The 22,687-nt window shown below is 50.4% G+C and overlaps 10 protein-coding genes across 10 annotated transcripts, besides 1 other annotated feature; 7 read left to right on the top strand and 3 right to left on the bottom strand.

The window, feature by feature from the left end:
* Positions 1-22,687: part of a sequence feature (contig 1.10 1..175166(-1)) that runs on past both edges of the window.
* ANIA_00681 (putative transsulfuration enzyme family protein) lies at positions 129-1,382 on the top strand (the record flags this gene model as incomplete). The annotated part of the gene is made up of 2 exons (XM_653193.1): positions 129-284; positions 339-1,382. The coding sequence occupies 2 exons, from the start codon at positions 129-131 to the stop codon at positions 1,380-1,382; spliced, it is 1,200 nt and encodes a 399-aa protein (XP_658285.1).
* On the top strand, positions 2,281-3,083 carry ANIA_00682 (uncharacterized protein; the record flags this gene model as incomplete). The annotated part of the gene is made up of 2 exons (XM_653194.1): positions 2,281-2,548; positions 2,659-3,083. 2 exons carry the CDS (start codon positions 2,281-2,283, stop codon positions 3,081-3,083), a joined length of 693 nt encoding a protein of 230 aa, XP_658286.1.
* ANIA_11279 (uncharacterized protein) lies at positions 4,533-4,984 on the top strand (the record flags this gene model as incomplete). Its single annotated transcript, XM_050613341.1, has 2 exons — positions 4,533-4,692; positions 4,881-4,984. 2 exons carry the CDS (start codon positions 4,533-4,535, stop codon positions 4,982-4,984), a joined length of 264 nt encoding a protein of 87 aa, XP_050469166.1.
* ANIA_00683 (uncharacterized protein) lies at positions 6,168-7,550 on the top strand (the record flags this gene model as incomplete). The annotated part of the gene is made up of 2 exons (XM_653195.1): positions 6,168-6,993; positions 7,195-7,550. 2 exons carry the CDS (start codon positions 6,168-6,170, stop codon positions 7,548-7,550), a joined length of 1,182 nt encoding a protein of 393 aa, XP_658287.1.
* Positions 9,181-11,794, top strand: ANIA_00684 (putative cell wall proline rich protein; the record flags this gene model as incomplete). Its single annotated transcript, XM_653196.2, has 1 exon — positions 9,181-11,794. The coding sequence occupies one exon, from the start codon at positions 9,181-9,183 to the stop codon at positions 11,731-11,733; it is 2,553 nt and encodes an 850-aa protein (XP_658288.1). The 3' UTR covers positions 11,734-11,794.
* ANIA_10114 (uncharacterized protein) lies at positions 11,315-11,794 on the bottom strand. The gene has a single exon (XM_050613340.1). It carries the CDS (start codon positions 11,677-11,679, stop codon positions 11,470-11,472), a length of 210 nt encoding a protein of 69 aa, XP_050469165.1. The 5' UTR covers positions 11,680-11,794; the 3' UTR covers positions 11,315-11,469.
* Positions 12,895-14,285, top strand: ANIA_00685 (25S rRNA (uracil2843-N3)-methyltransferase; the record flags this gene model as incomplete). Its single annotated transcript, XM_653197.2, has 1 exon — positions 12,895-14,285. The coding sequence occupies one exon, from the start codon at positions 12,895-12,897 to the stop codon at positions 14,251-14,253; it is 1,359 nt and encodes a 452-aa protein (XP_658289.1). The 3' UTR covers positions 14,254-14,285.
* phb1 (prohibitin subunit PHB1) lies at positions 14,676-15,592 on the bottom strand (the record flags this gene model as incomplete). The annotated part of the gene is made up of 2 exons (XM_653198.2): positions 15,255-15,592; positions 14,676-15,194 (listed from the first exon to the last, which is right to left on the bottom strand). The coding sequence occupies exons 1-2, from the start codon at positions 15,576-15,578 to the stop codon at positions 14,676-14,678; spliced, it is 843 nt and encodes a 280-aa protein (XP_658290.1). The 5' UTR covers positions 15,579-15,592.
* On the top strand, positions 17,178-20,685 carry ANIA_00687 (spermidine synthase). Its single transcript, XM_653199.2, has 5 exons — positions 17,178-17,331; positions 17,491-17,671; positions 17,758-17,905; positions 18,013-18,250; positions 18,508-20,685. Exons 1-5 carry the CDS (start codon positions 17,301-17,303, stop codon positions 18,786-18,788), a joined length of 879 nt encoding a protein of 292 aa, XP_658291.1. The 5' UTR covers positions 17,178-17,300; the 3' UTR covers positions 18,789-20,685.
* tktA (transketolase TKL1) lies at positions 18,826-21,924 on the bottom strand. The gene is made up of 6 exons (XM_050613339.1): positions 21,860-21,924; positions 21,730-21,794; positions 21,324-21,466; positions 21,185-21,269; positions 20,821-21,115; positions 18,826-20,764 (listed from the first exon to the last, which is right to left on the bottom strand). The coding sequence occupies exons 2-6, from the start codon at positions 21,781-21,783 to the stop codon at positions 19,287-19,289; spliced, it is 2,055 nt and encodes a 684-aa protein (XP_050469164.1). The 5' UTR covers positions 21,784-21,794; positions 21,860-21,924; the 3' UTR covers positions 18,826-19,286.

Genomic DNA, 22,687 nt, shown 5'->3' with positions numbered 1-22,687 from the left:
CCCCAAGCTTGGTCACTACGTTCATGTAGTATAAATGCAGCCGTGGTCAACTGAACTTCGCAACAGCTCGTGTCCCTGAAAGGCTGGTCATATATTTCTATTCTTCTCTTCTAATTTCGCGCAGGGAAATGTCACCCCCAGCCTCCGTGCATCCTGCGACGTCGGCCCTGCACGCCGACGACTACCTTAACTTAGTCACGGATGTTGCACCACCAATCCACTTGTCCACGACCTTTCGGTTTCCCAGAGAGCCAGAAAACTTAATCCCGTCTGAAGATCCAGTGGTGCGTACCATGCCTAACAAATGAGGATACTGTACTATACTAATTCAAGCGCAGGAGGAATTCGATGGCAAAAACTACGTTTACTCTCGGGAATTCGCTCCGAACGCTACACGTTTCGAAGCTGTGCTCTCGGAGCTCCTAAAGGGTTATGCAGTGAGCTATTCCACGGGATTAGCTGCGCTGCATGCAGCACTGGTTCTTCTTAATCCGCGTCGTGTCTCCGTGGGCGAAGGCTATCACGGTAGTCATGAAGTTATCGGCGTTATATCGCGTCTCTCAGGGCTAGAAAAGCTGCCGCTCGACTGCCCAGCTGAAAGTCTTGGAGAGGGTGACGTGATCATACTCGAGACGCCAGTGAACCCGCTTGGGACTGCGTTCAGTATCAAGGAATATGCAGAGAAAGCTCATGCGAGAGGGGCATACCTCATTGTTGATAGCACATTTGCGCCTCCACCGCTTCAGGATCCATTCGCATGGGGTGCAGATATTGTGATGCATTCTGGTTCCAAGTATTTTGGGGGCCATAGTGACCTTCTTTGTGGAGTCCTTGTAGTGAAGATAAAGGACTGGCAGAAGAAACTCCGGGAGGACAGACTGGCACTCGGCAATGTGATGGGCAATATGGAGAGCTGGCTGGGTCTTCGCAGCCTTCGGACGCTGGATCTCCGAGTGCAGCGAGCTAGCGAAAGCTCAGCGAAGCTGGTTGCGTGGCTACATACGGCTTTGAAGACACGAGGCCCGGCTACAAACAGCGACGAGCACCTTGTGCAGACTGTAATCAAGGAGATGCACCATGCCAGTCTGCAAGACGAACCTTGGCTACGCGAGCAAATGCCCAATGGCTTCGGCCCGGTTTTCTCAATCATATTGCGGAGTGAGGATTTTGCCCGCGCTTTGCCGAGCAAGTTAGCTCTGTTTCAGCATGCGACAAGTCTGGGTGGTGTCGAGTCATTGATAGAGTGGCGTGCTTTATCAGATTCCCGGGTTGATCGGAAGCTACTGAGGATCAGTGTAGGGTTGGAGAATTGGGAAGATTTGAAGAATGATCTGCTTCACGGGTTCAGATCTCTTTTGAGGGAGAGGCAAGGATGCTCATAGTAGATTGAGTGCTTCGTCTTCATTCGACGATGTTGTTACGCTGCAGAACTACAGTCACATACTAAGAGCTGCTGTAGATAGTACCACTTAATCCATAATACCCATCCTTACTTCTCTTAATATATAAATCAAAGGTTTGATCCAGACTGATACGTCGCGGCAGGCAGCTTGTACGCACGAGGTATATGCTGACTGACAGGAGCTACTGGACACATTCAAACACATAACTGCTTTGATAGTTTGAGGTCACGAACAGAATTTAGGCAGAGATATGTCCTTGCCGAGATCAGAAGTCATACTGAGGATGTCTCTTACGAACTGACTTCAAAGTGCATTGTGTAGCATAGTCACATGATAAACAATTGTCGTGACCGCCTTGCCAGGTGTCAACGGGGGGGCAGAAAGATGATCGGCCTCGGGATCTTGAAGCGCCTAAGCCAGAAACAGTTGGTCACAAGCTTTATCAGTGCAGTAGCGCGTGACGAACTCAGAAAGGCGAACTTTGGGGCCTGTCGCTGACCAGCTCAATTGAAAGTCAGCACTCTAAGGGAGGTCTCTTCTTCTGCCCGCGACCTCTCTCCAAGATGCAAGGATCTCTTCACTTCTGCGACTGTGTGTAGTCTGAAACAAGAGTGAGCGCAATCCGCAAGAACTAGATCATAGCATCACTACTCTTCTTCCAACGTTGGGAGATTTCTTCCGCGCTCAGCCCACAGCCCACCATCCCAGCCATAACATTGCGCCTCAGCGGTAGGCAATCCCGCAATCACGCCATCAGGGACCACTCTGATCTCAACCTACAACGCGGGGCGAGGTGTGTGCTGACCCTGCCACGCAACGATCTTCAGATCCCCACGAACCAACGCATTCCAATTTCCCGCGTTCGCATCAGGCGACCATGCCTCAGGCACAAGGTCAGGGCCAAAGCCAGGGCCACGAACAAACCGAGCCCGTCAACGAGATTACCCCGATAGTCAGTCACAGTAGTTCGCAGCAGCGACGACGGTATAACTCCACGGAGAATGTCGTGAGGAGCTCAGATGGGGGCTCAGCCAATTTCCCGACTCGCCAAAGCTCATACCACCAAGACCGACAACGAGAGAATTTAGGGCAGGATGCCAAAGAGCCTCATGCGTCCTGGTACTCCCGGCTTGCGGACAGGTATGGTAGTTTGGAGCTGGAGAACAAAGGAAGCGTTGCTCGGGATCATCTTGCGTTAGGTGGCTTCTCCTAATATAATACTCCGGCATGAGCACATCAACTGACACCCCTGCAGAACGGACATTCCTCGCCTGGCTACGAACATCTCTAGCCTTTGCATCCATCGGCATCGCCGTAACACAGCTCTTTCGTCTAAGTAATACCACGACCCAAAGCGCCAACGGGCTAGAGCTTACACCGCAGAGTGTATCTTCAATCCTGTCGCCTGATTTCGATGGCTCCATTGTGGTAAGGGTAACAGACACTTCTCAACGTCTGCGCAGCCTAGGCAAGCCGCTAGGCACGACATTCCTCGGCGTCGCCATCCTTATTCTTCTCGTCGGTTTTCATCGTTACTTTGAGAGCCAGTACTGGATTATCAGAGGCAAGTTCCCCGCCAGCCGGGGGAGTATCGCCCTCATTGCTTTTGTTGCTGGTGCTCTGATTATAGCTGCGCTAGCTGTGATACTTGCTATATCTCCTGGCGCTATTGAAACCTAAATAGGAGCATCCGTCAGACTCCGGAGTACGTATTGTCATTTGTCCTTAATGCTTGCCCAATGCCTGAGTTCAGCGGCGTCCTGGTTTGCGGGGCACGATCATAGTATTTACGAGCAGTATAAACAAGGTTTGTCAAGGATGAGGTATGCCATTGTTCGTCTTGCCACTTTTTCATCTTCTCTTGTCACCTTGCGTTGCGTTCCATCCGCTGTACTATTCTAGAACCTGCTGGGATAGAGTCATATTCCACCATTGCATAGTTATAGCGAAGCTGATGTTGAAATATATATTCAGACATCCGTAGGTATCCGGACCCCACACCCCTATCCCCCTTGTCCTTTTGAGACAAGACCCAACCACCCCAGTATATCCAGCACCGCCTGTCGTACATCATAGAGCGGAATCCAAAGCGATTAAAAATGTAAAAGGGAATTGTTTTTGCATCCGAAGCATGTGTCCTATGTAACCTTATCAGACATCGTGGACTTTAGGTCCTGCAAAATCCTAATACTCCGTTATCCGTAAGATTGAAGGTTGGTTTACTGGCAGCAGGACGGGGAGACAGCGCCTTCACTTCAGGCTAAAGTGTGCAGTAAATATGGTCTTCGCCGGATACGCACCCGCAAGTACTGGAAGCATGCGTATGCAACGATTACCATTCAATAGATGAACCAGCTTATGGGATGTAGAGGCTGGCCGCATTGAGCTGCGCCGCAGTGAGCCTATAAGGTACTCTGGACAGGTCCAAAGGGAACGCCTTGCTCTCCAGAGTACAGCAAATCGGCGACGCCGAGCCACGAACTACTCATGACATCAGGACACAACCCCAACTAAGGTACCGCGCCCATTCCAGGAACCGCAGACGAAAACTCAACGGTAAACTCGAGCTTCGGGCGGCGAGAACTCAGTTCGTAGCGGTTAAGGGGGGTCCGAGCCGGTTCGTTGCGGCTTCTGGAACCTGATTCCCGTGAGAACCGAACCAAAGTCGCGGACTTGCGGACTCACGGGAAGCTGCGGAGTTGCATAATATCGTCCAGTGCTGGAGACTTGAGAATAGGAGTAAGTACTGCTGTACTGTACTCCGCATGCAAACGACGGGCGAACGCTCAATGTAAGGGCGTAGGACAGGGTCTGGATCTGCAATTATTACACGAAAGGGAGTCTGCTGTTTTGCGCAAGGATAGGGATAGGTTAGCGGTCATTGGTGACAGCGAACTTGCCATGACCGCAAAAGGGATTGATAAATAAACTCTTGCTGATCCCAAACTAAACGAGCCCCTTACAGGGAGCATCGGATTCGGATCGCGTGCATTCTGGCTGGTCTGAATCTCGGGGCGTCAGCGAGGCAGGGAGCGAGAAAGGCTGCTTCTTAGCACTTAACATGTCCCGATGAAGTTGATTCGATTTCGTGTCTCCATCGTCTTCAACTGGTTCGTTACGTATCCAACTATGTGGCCCTTTGCGTCACTAAGTACCGTTTGCGATGGTCACTGCGTTGCCAGGTCACGACTGGGTGTCAGTGTCACGACAAATCCAGCCAATCGCATTCAGAATATCAGTCTGTGCTCGCGCAAATTCGAGTCAGAAAAGTTGCTAAGGTTGACTGCAGGTGAGTCTCGGCATCTCGGATGCTTGCAGGAAAAGCGGCACCTAAAGTTGACAGGGATTGGATAGGGCGCCTATCTCGATAATCATGGGGCCAGGCCGCAAGGGACTCCGCTATCTTTTGCCTGGAGGGACTCACTGAGCCTCCTAGGTTCCTAATAGCGCTTGATTGGCTCTACTCTCAACTCCAAGCTTTGGATTATGGAAAAACAGTGAAGTCGGTCGTGGCACTGGCCGGTGGTGAATCCTGCGACATCCCTCCCACCTGGAGCGATGATTACATTGGATGGAATTAGATCCAGAAAACTGGTCGCAATCGCAGTTGCAGCGCTGGGATTGCCACCGCATGATAACGTTGAAACGCACTGATATGTCCTGCATGAAAAGTCGGCCAATAGAGGAAGAAAGATCGCTCACGATCAAGCAGGGTTAGCAGGAGCACTGCTGCACTGCCAACTGTCAGTCACGGACGCCGGTCGCGGGCCCGGCTACGCCAACGACCAAAGTGCCCCAAAGATAACTGCAGTTTACCAATACGGTCTGTGGTCTTTCCTTCGTCGGGAAAAAGTTCCATATTTGTGCGGAGTAGGCTGACGGGCTACAGGACTGAGAATGGACGGTGAGGTGGCTGGCGATGGTTCAAAGTCAAAACCACGTGGGTTTGCACCACAGACCCAAACGGAGTGTCAAAAATTATGGGATCAGAACAAGGGCGATACCCCTATTAGGGGAGACGAGGTTGACGTATTCATACTTATAGTGCTTTATAGTCGGACTGCTGAGGATACTGCTATCTCGTTTCAAAGGGGATATTCTCTACTCTTCGTATAGAGACTAAAGGTGTCAAGTTTGAGCTTGAGTATCAGGACTGCGGCGGTGCTGACTCCTGCCGATCGAACACTTCAAGGTGACGAGGTCAAACCTTCAGTCGTCCACTGCCAGGCGGGGCGTAATTAGACCATGGCCTGGAACGGCTAGTGGCTCGGAATTCAAGGTGGGCCGGTTCTTCTTAACTCGTCAAGCGAGATTGACTCTGTTTTTAGAGGGGTGCCTGATTGGCCTATGTCTCAGGTACCTCATTGAGCAGTTCCTTGGTTGGCTTGATTTGCCAACTTCTCCAGATTCGAAAGTCAATACCTGATAGATGTTGTCTCAATGACCCCAGGCACCAGTTTTCATGACCTAAGTACGGAGGCGTGCACCAAAAGTTTTTGCGCGACGCTAGTGTCACGCCATGTAATACTGTTACGCCCTACATAACAATTTCTATGGCAACCCCACTACCATACATACATTAATATTTTGACATATATTGCTTCTTCATTGTTTCAGCTGCCTGCAGCCTCTTGAAGCTATTCACACTGCTCATATATTCTATTTGACTGATCAATTTGGTGTTTTAGCACGCTTAGCACGCTTTTTATACTAATTCAACTTATCCTGCCACAGTTGCTCTCCTTCCTCAACACCAGCTTCATGATGCCTCGCGGCGGCTTTCATCCAGTAGAACTCCGTGTCCAAGTTCTTACTTTATCAGCTATCGGATTTAGTACAGAGAAGATCTCAAAATCTTTGAATCTCTCTCCTCGTACGGTCCAGAGCATCGTAAAGAAAGGCAGAGATCGTGGCTACCGGCCGGAAGTAAGCCTGCGCGTGCAGCTTGAATTTGTTGAGGATAGAAAGCGATCTGGCCGGCCTGTTGAGATTACTGAAGCTACTCAGAATACTGTTATTACTTCAGTAACTGCAGATCGAGCAGGGCGCGAGAAATTATCAGAAATTCTTGCTTATGAAGCTGGTATCTCCCATTCTTCTGTTCTTTGTATCCTTCATTCTCATGGCTTTGTTATTGCAAAACCTTCCTGGAAGCCTGGTCTGACTGAAGCTGCTTGTCTTAGGCGTCTTGAATTCTGCCTTGCCCACCAACATTGGACATTAGAAGACTGGAAACGCGTGATCTTTACCGACGAGACTGGTGTTATTCTTGGCCACCGCCGCGGAGCAATACGAGTGTGGAGGACTGTGAAAGATTCACATACAAGGAATTGTGTACGGAGGCGCTGGAAGGCCTGCTCTGACTTCATGGTATGGGGTTGCTTCTCATATAATAAGAAGGGCCCTTTACATATCTACAAGCCGGAGACTGCTGCCATGCGGAAGCAGGCAGATATAGAGATTGAAGCCATGAATCGTGAGCTGGAACCTCTATGCCGGGAGGAATGGGAGTTGGCTACAGGTCTTTCTCGTGTTCATTTACGCCCAAATCGCGGCCGTGTTCCTAAATGGAATTGGAACGAGAAGAACGGTAAGCTTATACGTAAAGGTAAAGGGGGGATTGATTGGTGGAGATATCAAACAGTTTGTTCCCTTATCTCTATAATTCTCTATTATAGAGTAGTTAAGCACGTGCTAATTACTTATTCTACTGCCTAGGAAGTCCTTAAACCTCTTCTTATTCCATTTGCAAAAGAATGCATGATTGAGCGCCCAAATACTATTGTTTTAGAGGATAGCGCGCCTGCCCACTGTCACCGAATCCAGCAGCATGTCTATAAAGCAGAAGACGTGCAAAAGATCCTTGACTGGCCTGGCAATTCACCGGATCTCAACGCAATTGAGCCGTGCTGGGCTTGGATGAAGAAGCGTACAACATCCCGCGGTGCGCCCCGCGATAAGAAGACAGGAGAAGCAGAATGGAGGCAGGCTTGGGCGGATCTCCCACAGGAGACTATACAACACTGGATTGAGCGTCTAATTTGTCATATTCAGATTGTTATCGAGCTAGAAGGGGGTAATGAATACAAGGAGGGCCGTGAGGATCGCGATACGCGTAGTTGGGCAGGCAGGCGGATTAAAGGGTGACTATCACCACGTGTAGACCTCGCTCTACAGCCAATAGAGGCCCCTGAATAGCTTCATTTCTCTTGTTTTTGATTTCGGGGTTTATGCGGATATAGTTAGTTGTGGGTCAAAAAACATGTTGCTATAATAATTTGTATGTAAGCTTGTTACGTCGGCGCATTAAATTACTAGCGTCGCGCAAAAACTTTTGGTGCACGCCTCCGTACATAGGTACATGTGATTTTTGGACTGAGCGCAGGATAATTGCCTCCAAGCGGCCATAACCTGGCCGATCAGGTACCCCGAACAGCTATCCCTGCGAAGGATGTTTTCTTCTCATAAAGGGTCCCCAATTGGAGTACTTATTGGGCAGCTCCTTTGTAATACTATTCGTGCTTGAATCCCCATATGAAGATCAAATCGGACTTACCGCATTCGGCTTTGACTCCCTTTGTGGCTCTATTCCACACTTAACAGCATTATTATTGTCCTCAACTGGATGTGGTGGCGAGTTACCATACTCCCTGCAGAGCCGTCAATGACGTCCAGACTGCCCACAGTTCCACACACACACAATAGTGGGCTGGGCTGACCCAGACGGGAAACTGTGGTTTCAATAATGCCGCATGGTATGCCCGGCAAACCATCAAGCCGGCGTCGGGTTCAGCTGTTGACTTTGCTGTTAGCAAGTAATATTAGTATAATGTCAATAATAATTAACAAGGCCAAGCCAGCGGTACAAACTGATATCCTGGATGGTTCATTTATCGCGGCTGCTCGGCGTCGCTGACTGGCTAAGGGACGATCAAAATGGAGACCGCTTGTACCGGGCCCGTAAGTGCTAAATTAGTGAGTGGGACTAAAGCTCGACTAGGCGGCCTCAGGCACCGTCTCCAATTCAACCTGATTGCAGCCTTTCCTGGATCTCCCCTTCCTAAGGCTTTCTCAACCTCAACCTAAACCTCACCCTCCCATCCTCCCCATCGTCTGCGCTCTCTCCTACCTTTCCCTCCCTTCATTTACCTTCGACTGCTCTTCTATTTACATTTTGCTATTACTTTTTGTTTTGACAGTCCCGCCCATCCGATATTCTTCGTTTTCTGGCCCGGTTTCCGTGGCCGTCCACTCCTTAAGACCCTCGCTCGCTCTTGACGTTCGTACTGCTTGTCGATTTCGATACGACTCCTCGTCGCTGTGCTCGCCGTATGATTTAATCGGTTCTTTTGGTTCAGCGAAATATCCGGAGCTATCGTTTCCCGCTTCCTTCCTTCTTTACTGAGCCCAGAGATTTCCTCCCGGTCGTGGTCGGTGTTTACTCTGGAGTACGTCGGCCTGGTTTGAGGAAATTCAATGTCATTCTTGTGGATTTAAAGACCTCCAGACGAACTTGGGCTTTCCAGTCACTGGAGGGGAAGTCACGTTGGTCTGGAGGTCCTCAGACGTTAGATCACTACACCAACTAAAAACGACTATTCGTTAGCGAATAGCGATCTGACAGCTGAGGCTGGCGTTGCTTTGAGTCTGTTGATGCGTCCAGACTTGAAGAATGGCGTCGATATCTCTACCTCTGCAACCGCAGACTGCTCCATCGCCTCCCCATTATTTCGACTCGGCGGATCCGGCCCCTAGCGGACACCGTCGTAATTTAACCATGTCTACACCTTTGCCAAACCCTCCCTTCGTCTTCCCAGCACGAGACCACGACGAACCAGACAAGCAAGATTTAGATACAACAACAAATGGCCGACCGCCTCTTCCAGCCTTTTCGTTCAATCCAGGTTCGGTGGGCTCGAACCAGGCGCCAGCGCCAGCGCCTTCTAATAGCCGTATGAGCGGGCATCGTCGGCAGTACAGTGAGTTCGTTGGTGGTGACCAGCTGATTATTCCTGGGAATACCGCCGCTGGCCAGACAAGCGATGAGACTCCAATGGCACCCTTAAAGTTGCCTCCACCTGGCCCTGGTTTTAGTGCAGGCGGCAGGCGCCGGCACGCTCATAGACGCTCAGCGGCTATTTCCAGTGTCGACCTTACGGCTATTTCGAATGCCCTCGACCTCAAACCTTACGTCGAGAGCGCCCCTTGCACATCGGCGGATATGACGCGGGAGCGTAGGCCGTCTCTCGAACCGTCTCAGCTATTACCCCATTCAGCGACTGTTCTGTCTCGGCCAACACCTCCAGCATCGCCCCAGTTAAACCTGAATGAAGCGTCTCCAAGTTCGCAAATTCCCAAGAATGAGCGACTCGAGAACCCACGTCTGTGTACTCCGACTTCATTCCTTGCGCCTGAATCTCAAAATGCAACGCGCTCGAGTGTTCTCGCTCGAAAGAGTGATACCGCCATTACTTCACCCAAGGCCGAATCTTCAGCTGCTTCCCAGCAACCTAGGCCTAGACCTAGAACTGCGGATGCTTCTTTGATGCTCGAACTGAGCGGAAGCACTATGACTGATAACTCCTCACCAACCAAGCGGCCAAACTCGGCGGCAGGCCATTCTCGTTCACATAAAAGCATGTCCTCTAACCTTCTTATTGCGGCTTTCAGGAAGAGTCATGCTGAGGACGACGGATCTTTCCCGCCAAGGATATCTTCCTCAGACGATGAATCTGACGCCAACGCCGATGATGTGCATGAGGCATCGGGCTCGCCTTCGTTCACTTCGAAAAAGAAGGAAAAAAGCAAAAAGAGGCAAAAGAAGGTTCGGTCTTGGGCTGGGTCTCTTCTAATCAAGAAAGGAAAATCACACGATTCGAAGAAAGACGACATAGAGAGCAATTCTAATAAAGTAACTCCTCCTGCACTTACCCGAACAAACTCGGATTTCGGCTCAGGCTTGGATGTGGAATTCGACGATGACAATATTGTCGTAATTCGGACACCTACCAACCCTGCGCATCCCGACTCCAACCAGACCACCGGTGAGACTGAATCGTGGGCATCTCTCGAGAACTCGTGGAAACCACGAAGCTTCTATGAGCAGGTTACGACGCCCGATACTACGAGTCCTGTGATTGATCTGGATGCGGCCCTTGGACCTTTTAATACGCCCGATCTACGCTCCGGTCGTGTTCCAGAAAGCGGTTTCTCTGCAGCAACTAAGCGAATGTATAGTGGCGGACGGCGCGGCGAGTTTGTTGGCCCAGAAATGCGGTATCACCGGCGTGCTGAAAGCGCACCGGAAATGCCTCCGTTCGATCGAGCGTTTCTTGGGAGCCACCGCTTTCCAACTACCTCTTCCTTGGAGAATCCAGACGTCTTCTATGAAGAGGAGGAGGATGCCTTCTTAGCAGCCACTAGTGATTCCGGTAAAGATAGCGAAGAACATTTACAAGATCAAGCTACTCTCACGGAATCCAAGGACGATAAGTCAGAAGAAAGTGCAGAGAGCTCTGACACTCTGACTGGAAAAGCTACAGATGAATCCGCCAGCGGAGAGAATACAGGACTTGGGATCCAGAATCCCGATGCAGGCGATGCAACATCAGCTACTGTCGCAACCCCATTCCAAGGCCTCTTCAAATCGGATCAACGGTTCTACTCCAATCAGCCTGGAAATTTGACAACGTCGTTCCCTAGCCAGCTTAAAACAGGCCTGGAACCCGCCAAATATGACGAGTGGCAAAGGAGAGCGCCAGTCCCTCCTAGCCCAGAGGTTTCCCCGCGTTTCTTACCTGCTGATAGTCGGCCTGTGACGTCTCCCACTGAACTATGCGCGATCCCCCCGTTTTCTCTTCAAGGTGGCGCCTCCCACCCTAATTCTTCGTTCCCATCTTCCGAATTCACCCCTTCCCCGGAAGCTCCTCGTTCAATAACTACGTCATCGACTACCGATCCGTTTCCTCATGCATCTATTGAGGACGTGCCTTCACTGACTAGTAGCGCCTCCACAATGACGAATACCCTAAATCGTGTTTCTGCAACTTTCTTCACACGACCTCGTCTATCGACGGATCGTTCTGCATCGTTTTCTGCTGCTGTTTATCGTCGATCTAGCCAACCTACCTCCAAACGGTCGAGCCTTGCAAGTCTCTCTAAACTTGTTGTAGGGCCGCACGCCGAAAGAAGCAAGTTGAGTCATGAGGAGAAGCCACCGGGCGATGAACGGGAGAAGGCTAAGAAGAAGGGTCGCCGAATTAGTCGATTGATGCATTTCTGGCGGATAAAGGACAAAGAGAAGTTGGATGAACTGGCTGACCAGGATTAGCTGCGTTCATAGCGAAATGCTGTTTGCAGAAAAAAATCGACAATTGTACATAGTATCCCCATTATGATTTGTTCGACATGGTCTTGATGGTACCAGATCTCGAACTTTGCTATATCTTGCTGTTTCTTCCCTACCCTTTTTATCTTCTTTCAACCGGTCTACCTTCGATTGTTGGGATACCTGACGAATCTCTTTTTCTTGGCATGTTGTTTCAAGCGTAAGGGTATGATACTTCTTTACTGTCTCTCGTTATGGCCGGTTGCACATTTTATCTATTATCGTGTTGAGCTGTCGTTTTAAGCCGATTTCTCTCCCTACAGTCCTTTGTTTAATCATCTCCGTTATTCTCATTTGCAACATTTCTGCCGATTAACGCGACTGTATCGGATTCCGGGTTGTTCCTTCCTAGAACCGCTTGGAAGTTGTTAGTTAGCTGTGAAGTAAATAGGACCCGTGAGCGGTTATTCAATTGAATCCACATCCCGTGCCTCAACAATCAGTATCTTTCGAGTCACCAAGCTCAGTAGACTGATGTGGCCCTGTTTCTCACTGGAGGTCTGCAGGGGAGCTGGTATTCACACACACTCAAGCGGTAATCACACGCCCTCGTTTCTCATCCTGCGGGTCCGAGTTCACGTAGATGTTAGGGAAAAAAATAAACTGCTGAACTACATAGCCTAGTACTTTAGAAGTTAAAGTTAAAATTTCAAAAAAACAATCGACGACTATGTCGATAGATGATTCCAAAGATTAGGTAGTAGGGTATTTTGCGTGGCCCACGGCCATCTCTGGTAAAAGGCAAGAAATGGATTCTGAGCTAGGCCCACACACCCGTCAACTTGGTTAGGCTTACTAGTGACTGATATACTACTAAACAGTTCCGAGTTCGATCCCCAGTCATGGCACTTTTGTGAACGTCCACTATCATAAGAATTAGCAGTCAATGGTCTTGTGCATATCCCTCACATTTTACGATACCTGATCAGCCCAATACTTCCGGGCTCTCACAGGCAAAGTTGCTTTGGCATTCTGGAATCTCTCCACTTGTTCCAAGTACGGGCTTTCAGGCAAAAATCCACCATTTTGCGACGCCGAGAATCGCAGTACCTTAAGTCCTCCGCAACCAAAGTTTACGGCCAAAAACTCTTGCTATATATGAAAATGAGTCCTCCTAGATCTAGCAGCTTTTGCAAACAGTCTAAAGGCTCTCAGGGCCGTGAGGGGAAGCAGCCAGACAGGAAGAATTCTGCGGCATCTCATCCTCGCCGCAAAGTCCAGGACCAGCAGGGACACCAACTGGTCGAGGACCGAAACCAGATTGATGTGTCTGACACAATCCCCATAGCGCTGCAGCAGTTACTCCTGAATGTCTTCAGGGCTGCATTGCTTACTTCGTCAAACTCCTTAAATTTTGAAGCTCAAACTCAAGGTCAAGATCAAAATCCAGATGCAGAAGAAAAACAAGAGGAAAAAGAAGAAGAGCCGCTTGACACCAAGTCCCTTATCCAGACCATCAAGTCGCACCTCTACAATCGGGACTTTGACTCTGCCTTTGCAGACGCCGATGAGAAGTTACTTAGGGCTTATGCTTTGAGATGGAGTGCGGCGAGGGCTCTGGGGTATGCGGGGCTGTTTAAGTCTTTAATCAAGATCCTTTTTGAAGATGAGTCCGTTTTGCGTCCGACGCATGTTGTCTGCATTGGTGGTGGTGCAGGTGCGGAAATTGTTGCCCTTGCAGCAGCCTGGAGGGATTTGATGGATGATGGTGTTATAGCTGGGGCTCAGAAGATGCTGCCGAATGCCCTTGAGGCAGTTGCTCTGGATGATAGAAAGGATAATCAAGGTGGCGGAGGTACAAGGAACATGCCGAGTCAGGAACAAACGGTCCAACAATCAGATACATCTTCCAGTCTGTCCATCACGGCTGTCGATATCGCCGATTGGTCAACTGTCGTGAAGCGCCTATCCTCAACTATCTTATCAACTACAGTCATAGGCTCAAAATCTCATCCTGCGCCTCTCCTCCCAATTTCAACTCCCTCAGGAGATCGAATTCACCCTAGCCATTTCACCGTCGACTTCAAGCGCTTCGATGTTCTGACTCTCTCGGACCCAGACCTCGCTTCCCTATTCCAATCCCAACGGACAAACATAGTCACACTTATGTTCACACTAAACGAGCTCTTCTCAACCTCCATGTCGAAAGCTACATCTTTTCTTCTCCGGACAACGGACCTCCTAGAACGGGGCACAATCCTCCTAGTCGTTGACAGCCCGGGGAGCTATTCGACGCTCAAACTGAACAAGAGCACGGGCGAGCAGCAGGAGAGACAGTACCCTATGAAGTTCTTGCTTGATCATACGCTTCTGTCTGTAACGAAGGGGAAATGGGAAAAACTGTATAGTCAGGACTCGAGGTGGTGGCGAAGGGATGCAAGCAGGCTGTGGTATGATGTTGGGGAGGGGGCGGGGTTAGAAGATATGAGGTTCCAGATACATGTTTATAGGCGACTAGAGTAGTATCGTCCTTTATGTACGTATTATGATCGATGTAAGGCCTAAGTCACGGATTTATGTGCGGCAGCGTAGCCAAGGGTTCATCTACAACATTGCTGTAATTAGGATTTTGAGGCGATGAGCAACTATCTGCAATAGTTAAGGAAGGCCGTTAAACGACATCACATGAGTTGCTAAGTGATTGAGGTATACAACGCTTATGATTAACCGCCCAATGTAGCTGAAAAGCCATAATCGCAATATCGGGGGGTAAACACACTTTACAGAGAGGAATAGGTATGTTATTGCTACAGTTCATATAAAAAGACATCAACCAGCATCAACAATTCGCCGTGGTGCCATGCACGCCCAGGTCCAACCAAATAGGGTAAAAACACAATTAATCGCATGAAAAAAGATACATGAGCTCAAATTTTGGTCACCCATTAACTCCTCAACCCTAGCAGAAGGCTTGTGCTCTTCCCGCCATCCTTGCCTTCACCACCTGGCAAATATGTGACATTCGGGTTGCTGGCGAGGGTGTGTGCAATATCCTTGCTGGCTTCAATACGACGGATTTCAATGAGGCCGTTTCCGGCCTTGGCGACGGCCTTGCTGATGATGTCGGCGCTCTCGGCCTCACCCTCAGCTCGGATAACGTTGGCCTGGCGCTCCTGCTCGGCCTTCTCGACAATGAAGCGGGCTCGCTCGGCATCCTGCTGTGCGATCTGCTTTTGCTCGACGGCGCGCGTGAATTCCTTCCCGAAGGTCATGTGGGTGATTGAGACATCCTCAAGGGCGATGTTGAATTGCGAAGCACGCTTCATCAGGTCTGTGCGGATGCGGTTTGAGACAGCCTCGCGCTGGGTAATGAGTTCAGCGGCGTCGAACTGAGCGACGATGGCTTTGAGAACTTCGTTTCCGATGGAAGGGAGGACACGCTCGTCGTAATCCGTACCGTAGGACTAAAAGAGATATACATTAGCCCGGAAAGTGGCAGCTGGGATGAGAAGGCTTGTACGAACCTGATAGATAGCTGGCAGTTTCGGGACTTCGGGACGGTGCAAGACTCGCAGGGTCAAGCTGACCATCTGCAAATCCTTGCTTCCAGTGGTCGTGGAGATGTTGCGAGGCTTGGTACGGACATCGTATATGACCGCCTTCTGCAACCATGGGATCAGGAAATGTGTGCCTTCGTTGACGACTTGCTCTTGTACACCAGACAATCTGTCGAAGATAACTGCTCGAGTACCACCCTTGACATCGTACAAGGAGGCGTTGACTGCCATGGCTCCCAGGCCTATGGGAATAGCCAGGCGCTGGAGGTTATAAAGACCGTTAGCCGCCATGGTTCAGGTACTGTGGAGGGCTAGTGTGCAGTTGCTTGGCTTGAAGAGCTGCTGATGAGAGCTTTCGGATGATGTTGCGGGCGGCGGGCTTTTCGAGCCTGTCCCGAAATGGACTAGCGCCTGGACGCTCCAACTTCGCCCGACTCAGACCGAGAGAAACGTCAATTCTTCTCTTTCGTTGTCATACCTCATCCTTACCTCGACGTCGCGTTTCCAAACTCGTTCGTTTCGTCTTATACATTCACAATGGGTGGTCACTTGGATCCTAAGAACGGAGTGTGAGTCTTCCTCTGTTCCGGTGTCCGCGCGTTAGGATGCCGTGGATATTCCGGCGGTTACTTCCTGGATTGCCTCGTCTTGCCGAGATACTGCACTTATTGCTGTTTCAATAATCTCATTGCTTCGTGCTTACATTCTGCATTCTTTATATATCCAGATGCTAACTGCATTGTAATATAGTTTTATGGGCAGCTGGGGTGACATGGGTATGTCTCTCAATCCTCAACCCCAATCCTCGACCCCTGTAAAACGAATGCGACTACCCCAGAATATACCAGCCAGTGGTCCCAATGCAGCGTTCTTGACAATCCGCCCGTTCTTGAGTCGACATAGATATTATCGCAATGGACAAGTGCATACTGATTCGTATACGTCCTAGGTTGCCCAACCCCCCAGCGCGTCACTTCCTACGCTCTCTCCCCTAACCGTCAGCGACCCCTCGCTGGCGCTGCTCATGCCGCCATCTTCAACACGTTTCGCCGCTTCAGGCACCAGGTCCTCTACGTTGTTCCGCCCTTCGTTGCCGCCTACGCTGCAATGAACTGGGCTATTGAGCGGTACGCAATCCTGAATTTCTGGCAGATTCTAGATATCATTTATCGTTATTCGGAAACACTCGCGAGGCATCAATTGGCTGACTGTTATCCCGCGATATAGCAATGAGTATCTCAACTCCAAGCCCGGCCGTCTCGCTGAGGGCGGTGATGAATAAGCGGCTTTCTTGTAAGGAATGGATGTTGGTAGAGGACATTGTCCTGTAGGAGTTATGCAGAGCAAGCGATTGATTGAGGCTGGGATTGCACTGTACAGTAACTAGAAGCAATCGAACGAGTTGCAATTTTCTTTGTCAAACCTATTTTTGCAAGGTATAAAATGAGGCCTCAGAACGATCCTGCCAACGGTTCCCCTCCCACTATCTTCGTCAACATCCTGCCCTTTTCGAAGAAACATACTACCACCACGATATTCTCGAATCACCCCCACAGAGCGGTTTGGTTCGGTTCACCGAGTCTGAGAGGAGGTCGCCTGGCGGAAGTCCTTCCGCTTTAGGAAAGTACTATGGTCTCACTTATACGCATACATATGAGAAGATATTGACTTCTCAAAGACAAGAATCTACTTCATTTGTAAATTTTAGGACTGTGCATGATCAATTGATGCCATGCAGCAAGTGTAAGCGCGAATTGATATGTTCCCATTGGGTAGGAACGCAAACAAGGAAATCTCCGTAACCAAAATACCCAACCGTGACCGTCGATAAAATACATACTTTTTTTCTGAGGTCCCCCACCCGCTACTCCCATGCGCTCAGCTCTTCGTGTCTTCCCTCGCTTCTCCGCCTCAACTTCATCTTTCCTTCTGTCTCTCCGTTCCAGTGCTTTACTGCGTCCTGTCATTCTCTCTTATTCCCCTTATTCCCTCCGGTCTTTCAACTTCATCACAATGAGCGAGATCACTCACCCCACTATCAAGGGTATGTATATTTCTCCCACTGCCCGTACTCTACCCCGCCCTCAACGTAAATCCAAACCATCACTCTCATTGCACCGTTTCAGGACGATCTGAAGTATCCAGACTTTGCTTTTTAGTACTTCGGTTAACATGTATCCTTACTAACCCCAATCTAATCCAGATGGCTGGTTCTCCGAGCAGTCTGAAATGTGGCCTGGTCAGGCCATGAACCTCAGAGTCAACCAAATTCTCCACCACGAGAAGTCCAAGTATCAGGACGTTCTTGTCTTCGAGAGCAGCGACTATGGCACCGTTCTTGTTCTTGACAACGTCATCCAATGCACCGAGCGTGATGAGTTCTCGTATGCCGTACCCCTCTTCCCCTCCCCTCGTTAAAACAAACACCTCTCATGCGACGAAGAGACTGACTTGGTTTTTTTCTTTCCAGCTACCAGGAAATGATTACCCACCTGGCCATGAACTCCCACCCCAACCCCAAGAAGGTCCTCGTTATCGGAGGTGGAGATGGCGGTGTCCTCCGCGAGGTAGTCAAGCACGAGACCGTCGAGGAGGCCATCTTGTGCGACATTGATGAGGTAACAAAATCTGCTTTTTCCTGCCTTACCTTGCCAATTACCTACATATGCAACTGCCGCTGCATGCAATTTAGTCGCCAAAAGGCTGACGGGCTTCATCATTGCAGGCCGTCATCCGTGTCTCCAAGAAGTACCTTCCCGGCATGAGCATCGGCTTCCAGCACCCCAACGTCAAGGTCCACGTCGGCGACGGCTTTGAGTTCCTCAAGCAGCGCCAGAACGAATTTGATGTCATCATTACCGATAGCTCTGACCCCGAGGGTCCCGCCGAGAGCCTCTTCCAGAAGCCCTACTTTGAGCTCCTCAGAGACGCTCTACGTGATGGAGGTGTCATCACCACCCAAGGTTGTTCGTCGCCTTTCTTTTTATATTCTGCCTCCATCTGCTTTTTCTCTATACCTTGACTTCTCGTTTTTTTCTTGTTGTCTTGTACTCTCCCAGCCTTCCCATAGCCCTAGCCCGCACTTTTTCTCCCCTTATTCTCTCTCTTCCATTTTTCCTTATACGATATTTTTGATATAAGGGTTCCCGGGCTAACCAAGTCTCGACCCAAACCACCCGATCCCGGGATCGGTTTGGGTTTCACGTTTTCTCCGTTACAGCCGAAAACCAATGGCTTCACCTTCCTCTGATTGCCGACCTCAAGAAGGCCTGCAACGAGGTCTTCCCTGTCGCCGAATACGCGTACACCACAATCCCTACGTACCCATCCGGTCAAATTGGTTTCATGGTTTGTTGCAAGGATGCCAACCGCAATGTTAAGGAGCCCGTCCGCACCTGGTCTCGTGAAGAGGAGGAGCGTCTCTGCCGCTACTACAACCAGGATATCCACCGCGCCAGCTTCGTGCTGCCCAACTTTGCTCGCAAGGCTTTGGGAAATTAGATTCAGATGAGATGAGCATATCTTTGTTTTTGTTTAAAAGAATACCATATCAACTGAATTTCTCCTGTGATTATCTATTTCACTATACTTTTATACTCCGTGTCCTATATTATGAGAGGATTGAGGATTTAGGACCCAAACTAGGTGATCTGATAACGGGATATAAACCAACACCCAAAGGTCAAACTACGTCAGTTACTCACTCCTGGATGCGCATAAGCTTTCAGCCAGAAGTATTCAAGACCGAGAGCAAATATGAACAGATAGATGGTATTCTTTTCGCAGATGTCTAAAAATATCAGAGATGGCCAGACCTTGAAATAAGTTCAATGGTGGCTTTTATTCTTCTCAAAAGGAAATTCGTAGGACATTAAACCAAGTGTGCCACGCATTCGGAGTTTCTCTCCGTATGGCCACCCCATAACCCATGTAATACTCGTTAGCAAGGAAAGATGTCGAAGGAAAATGCAAGCGAGTCATGACGCTAGAACGAGACGTCTACAGGATCTGCTGGAAAGCGCGGTTGATGGGCGACCGAACGGGAACACCCTTATAGAAGTCAATGGTGGCAAGGGCGCGCTTGCTAATACCCTCAGGAGTGAACTCGAACTTGGCGTAGACCTCCTTGTAGGGACCAGAGGCACCGAAGCGGTTCAGACCGAACTGCTCGTGAGAGTAGCGCTCCCAACCCATGGTGGAGCAGACCTCGACAGACAAAATGGGGATGCCGTCGGGGAGGACCTTGAGTCTGTACTCCTTGTCCTGAGCATCGAAGACCTCGAAGCAAGGAATAGAGACGACACGGGCCACGACGCCGTGCTTTTCCTGCAGGTACTTGGCAGCGTCGATACAGATACTGACTTCGGATCCAGTGGAGATGATGGTAACCTTGGCGTCAGCAGCCTCGAAGACAGGGTAAGCACCCTTGAGAGCAGCCTCAATGCTTGAGTTCTCAAGCTGGGGCAGGTTCTGACGGGTAAGAGCCAGGATGGAGGGAGTGTGCTTAGCAGTCAGGGCAGAATAGTAAGCAGCACTGGTCTCGTTACCATCAGCAGGGCGCCAGACCATGCAGTTGGGAAGAGCACGGAAATGAGCGAGAGTCTCGATAGGCTGGTGGGTAGGGCCGTCCTCACCCAGACCAATGGAGTCGTGGGTAGCGACGTGAATGGCACGAACGCGAGAGAGGGCGGACAGACGGACAGCACCAGCAGCGTAGGAAACGAAGTTCAGGAAAGTACCGGCGGCAGGGATGACGGTACCGTATGCAGCAAGACCGTTCATGATAGCAGCCATGGCGTGCTCACGGACACCGTAACGGAGGTAGCGGCCAGACCACTCACCAATGCCGTACTCGGGTGGCTGGAAGTCAACAGCGTTCTTCCAGCGGGTGTTGTTGGAGCCAGTCAGATCGGCGGAACCAGACAAAAGTTCTGGGATGACCGAGTGGATCTTCTCAAGGACAGCCTCAGACAGCTTGCGGGAGGCAATAGCGGGGTCAGAAGGCTTGTAAACAGGAAGCGACTTCTCCCATCCCTCAGGAAGCTTGCCGGAGAGACGGCGGGTAAGGTCGGCGTGCTCGTTGGGGTATTCGCCGGCGTATTTCTGGAGGAGCTGGTTCCATTCCTGCTCCTGGGCAGCACCCTCTTCGGCGTGTTTGTGGTAAAGGTCATAGACCTGCTGAGGGACGACGAAGCTCTGGGCGGGATCGAAGCCGAAGCGCTTCTTGACACCCTCGATGTCGTCGGCTTTGAGAGGGTTACCGTGGACACCGCCGGTACCCTGGAGCTTAGAACCGAAACCGATGGTGGTAGTCAGGCGGATCATGGAGGGCTTGTCCTTGACGGCCTGGGCCTCCTTGATAGCAGCCTCGATGCCCTCGAGGTCGTTGTCACCGTCCTTAACCCAAACGACGTGCCAGCCGTAGGCCTCAAAGCGCTTAGTGACGTCTTCGGTGAAAGCACACTTGGTGTCACCGTCTGAAAAACCGTTGAGTAAGCAAGTGTTCTGTTATATAAGACGGCTGCAACCTCACCGATAGAAATGTGGTTGTCATCATAGATGGCAATGAGGTTTCCGAGCTTCAAGTGACCAGCAGTAGAAGCGGCCTCACTGGCAACACCCTCCATAGCACAGCCATCGCCGAAGAAGCAGTATGTGTAGTTGTCGAAGAGGTTGTATCCGGGTTTGTTGAAGACACCACCGCTGTGAGCCTGGGCAATAGCCAGACCAACAGCGTTGGCGAAACCCTGACCGAGGGGACCAGTGGTCACCTCAATACCGGGTGTGTCGTGAGCCTCAGGGTGACCAGGAGTAATGCTGTCGAGTTGCTATAAGAATTGATAAATTAACTAACGGCCTGGATGATCAGTATGAGAACGAATAGAGTTGTTGCTTACACGGAACGCCTTGAGGTCATCCATGGAGATGCCGTATCCGAAAAGGTGGAGGAGAGCATATTGGAGCATGCAGCCGTGGCCGTTGCTATAGCGAGCACGTTAGCGAAGATCGTACTCGCAAGAGAAATGGGCTTCATACGAGAGGACAAATCGGTCACGGTTAGCCCATTCGGGGTTCTTGGGGTTGAACTTCATGAACTTGTTGAAGAGAACGTGGGCCACCGGGGCCATGCCCATAGGGGCACCGGGGTGACCGGAGTTCGCCTTTGCGGTGGCATCAACCTGGAATGCTGTTAGTATAACGTCATTCCAACGCTTTTTATCAATGACACTGTGCAACTCGGTCCCCGGAGCGGAGTAATCGCAGCGAACAGTGTACAAACAATAACGCGATGAGGGCTCAATGGATTGAGTTTATCGGCGGCAGCGTCTGACTCCCAATTCCGTGACCTCATTCTCCGCAAACTCCAGGGGGCGCGTGGTGATTACGAAGAGCACCACAAAACACAGAACTAAAAGAAGAGGGAGTTCAGGAAGAGGCATACCGCAAGAAGCCGGATGGTGTTGATGGCCAATTGATCAAGCTCGGTGTAACCCATGATTGCGGTATCTGTTGAGAGGGGAAAGCCGCGGTCAGAGAGCTTTGCAGAGTGCCGGATGGGTAGAACACCGTACTGTCTAGTAATCAAACCTGCCTTGTCTGGGTATACTTAATAAAAGGGGGGATTGGAGCAAGAGCAGGGCAATGGAAAAGGAAGGGGAGAGGAGAAGAGAAGGATGGAAAGAGAAGACGGGTGGGGGAACTGTACAGAAAAAGGATGGAGGGGTTGAACTCGAGAGCATCGAAACGGCAGGTGGGGACGGTGATGTCGCGGTGGGGCACTTCTGGAACTGGTGCTGTTCAATCTTCACCGGTCACCAACAGAGAGCACTCACTCAACAGATGATCCTGACCTTTGTGTCCTGTTGGTCAGCGGAAGCCGTAGTCAGCCTGAGTAAGGCTTAGCAATTAATCCATTTTCGTGGCAATATGACCAGCGGCTACTCTAAGGCGGGCGTTATTCTGGGACATCGCTGCACAGGGTACAGCTACCCCGCCGGAGGTGATATACCGTGAATGTACGAAAAGCAAAGCCACTATCTCAACCTACACCTTCAGATCAACAATTACCATAGACAATGACCAAGCACATGCTTCAGCGAGGCGCATCTCCGCTCCAAAGATAACATTTTAACTGGAATAGCTGCCCCGCGGGCCGCGGAAAATGTCCATCTAGAGCACCCCAAAAGCCTTACTAGAGCCTTCGACCCCTTCATCCAACATCAATAGCCGCAGCTGATTGCTTTTTCCGTCTCTCCCAACTTTCAGTTTAGCCCAGATGCAGTGGTTTATCCGCCAAAAATCTTCACTGTCACGAGGGGCAACAGCATTGCTGGGGGCCGGTACGGTATGATCACTTGGCCTTGGCGGAGCAGCGTCCTCCGGGTTCCCCAAGATGACAA

This window comes from Aspergillus nidulans, chromosome VIII, assembly GCF_000011425.1.
Source record: "Aspergillus nidulans FGSC A4 chromosome VIII".
Lineage (NCBI taxonomy): Eukaryota > Fungi > Ascomycota > Eurotiomycetes > Eurotiales > Aspergillaceae > Aspergillus > Aspergillus nidulans.
This window is presented reverse-complemented; position numbering and strand designations above follow the sequence as displayed.

Coding starts and splice junctions, on each gene's coding strand:
- ANIA_10114 (XM_050613340.1), bottom strand. CDS start 11,679: ATGCATCAATCGACTAATTCGGCGACCCTTCTTCTTAGCCTTCTCCCG.
- ANIA_00687 (XM_653199.2), top strand. CDS start 17,301: ATGAGCGAGATCACTCACCCCACTATCAAGG. Junction 17,332..17,490: donor CACTCACCCCACTATCAAGG/GTATGTATATTT, acceptor AATCTAATCCAG/ATGGCTGGTTCTCCGAGCAG. Junction 18,251..18,507: donor AGGTGTCATCACCACCCAAG/GTTGTTCGTCGC, acceptor TCTCCGTTACAG/CCGAAAACCAATGGCTTCAC.
- tktA (XM_050613339.1), bottom strand. CDS start 21,783: ATGGGTTACACCGAGCTTGATCAATTGGCCATCAACACCATCCGGCTT. Junction 21,467..21,729: donor ACACCATCCGGCTTCTTGCG/GTATGCCTCTTC, acceptor ACAGCATTCCAG/GTTGATGCCACCGCAAAGGC. Junction 21,270..21,323: donor CGTGACCGATTTGTCCTCTC/GTATGAAGCCCA, acceptor TGCTCGCTATAG/CAACGGCCACGGCTGCATGC.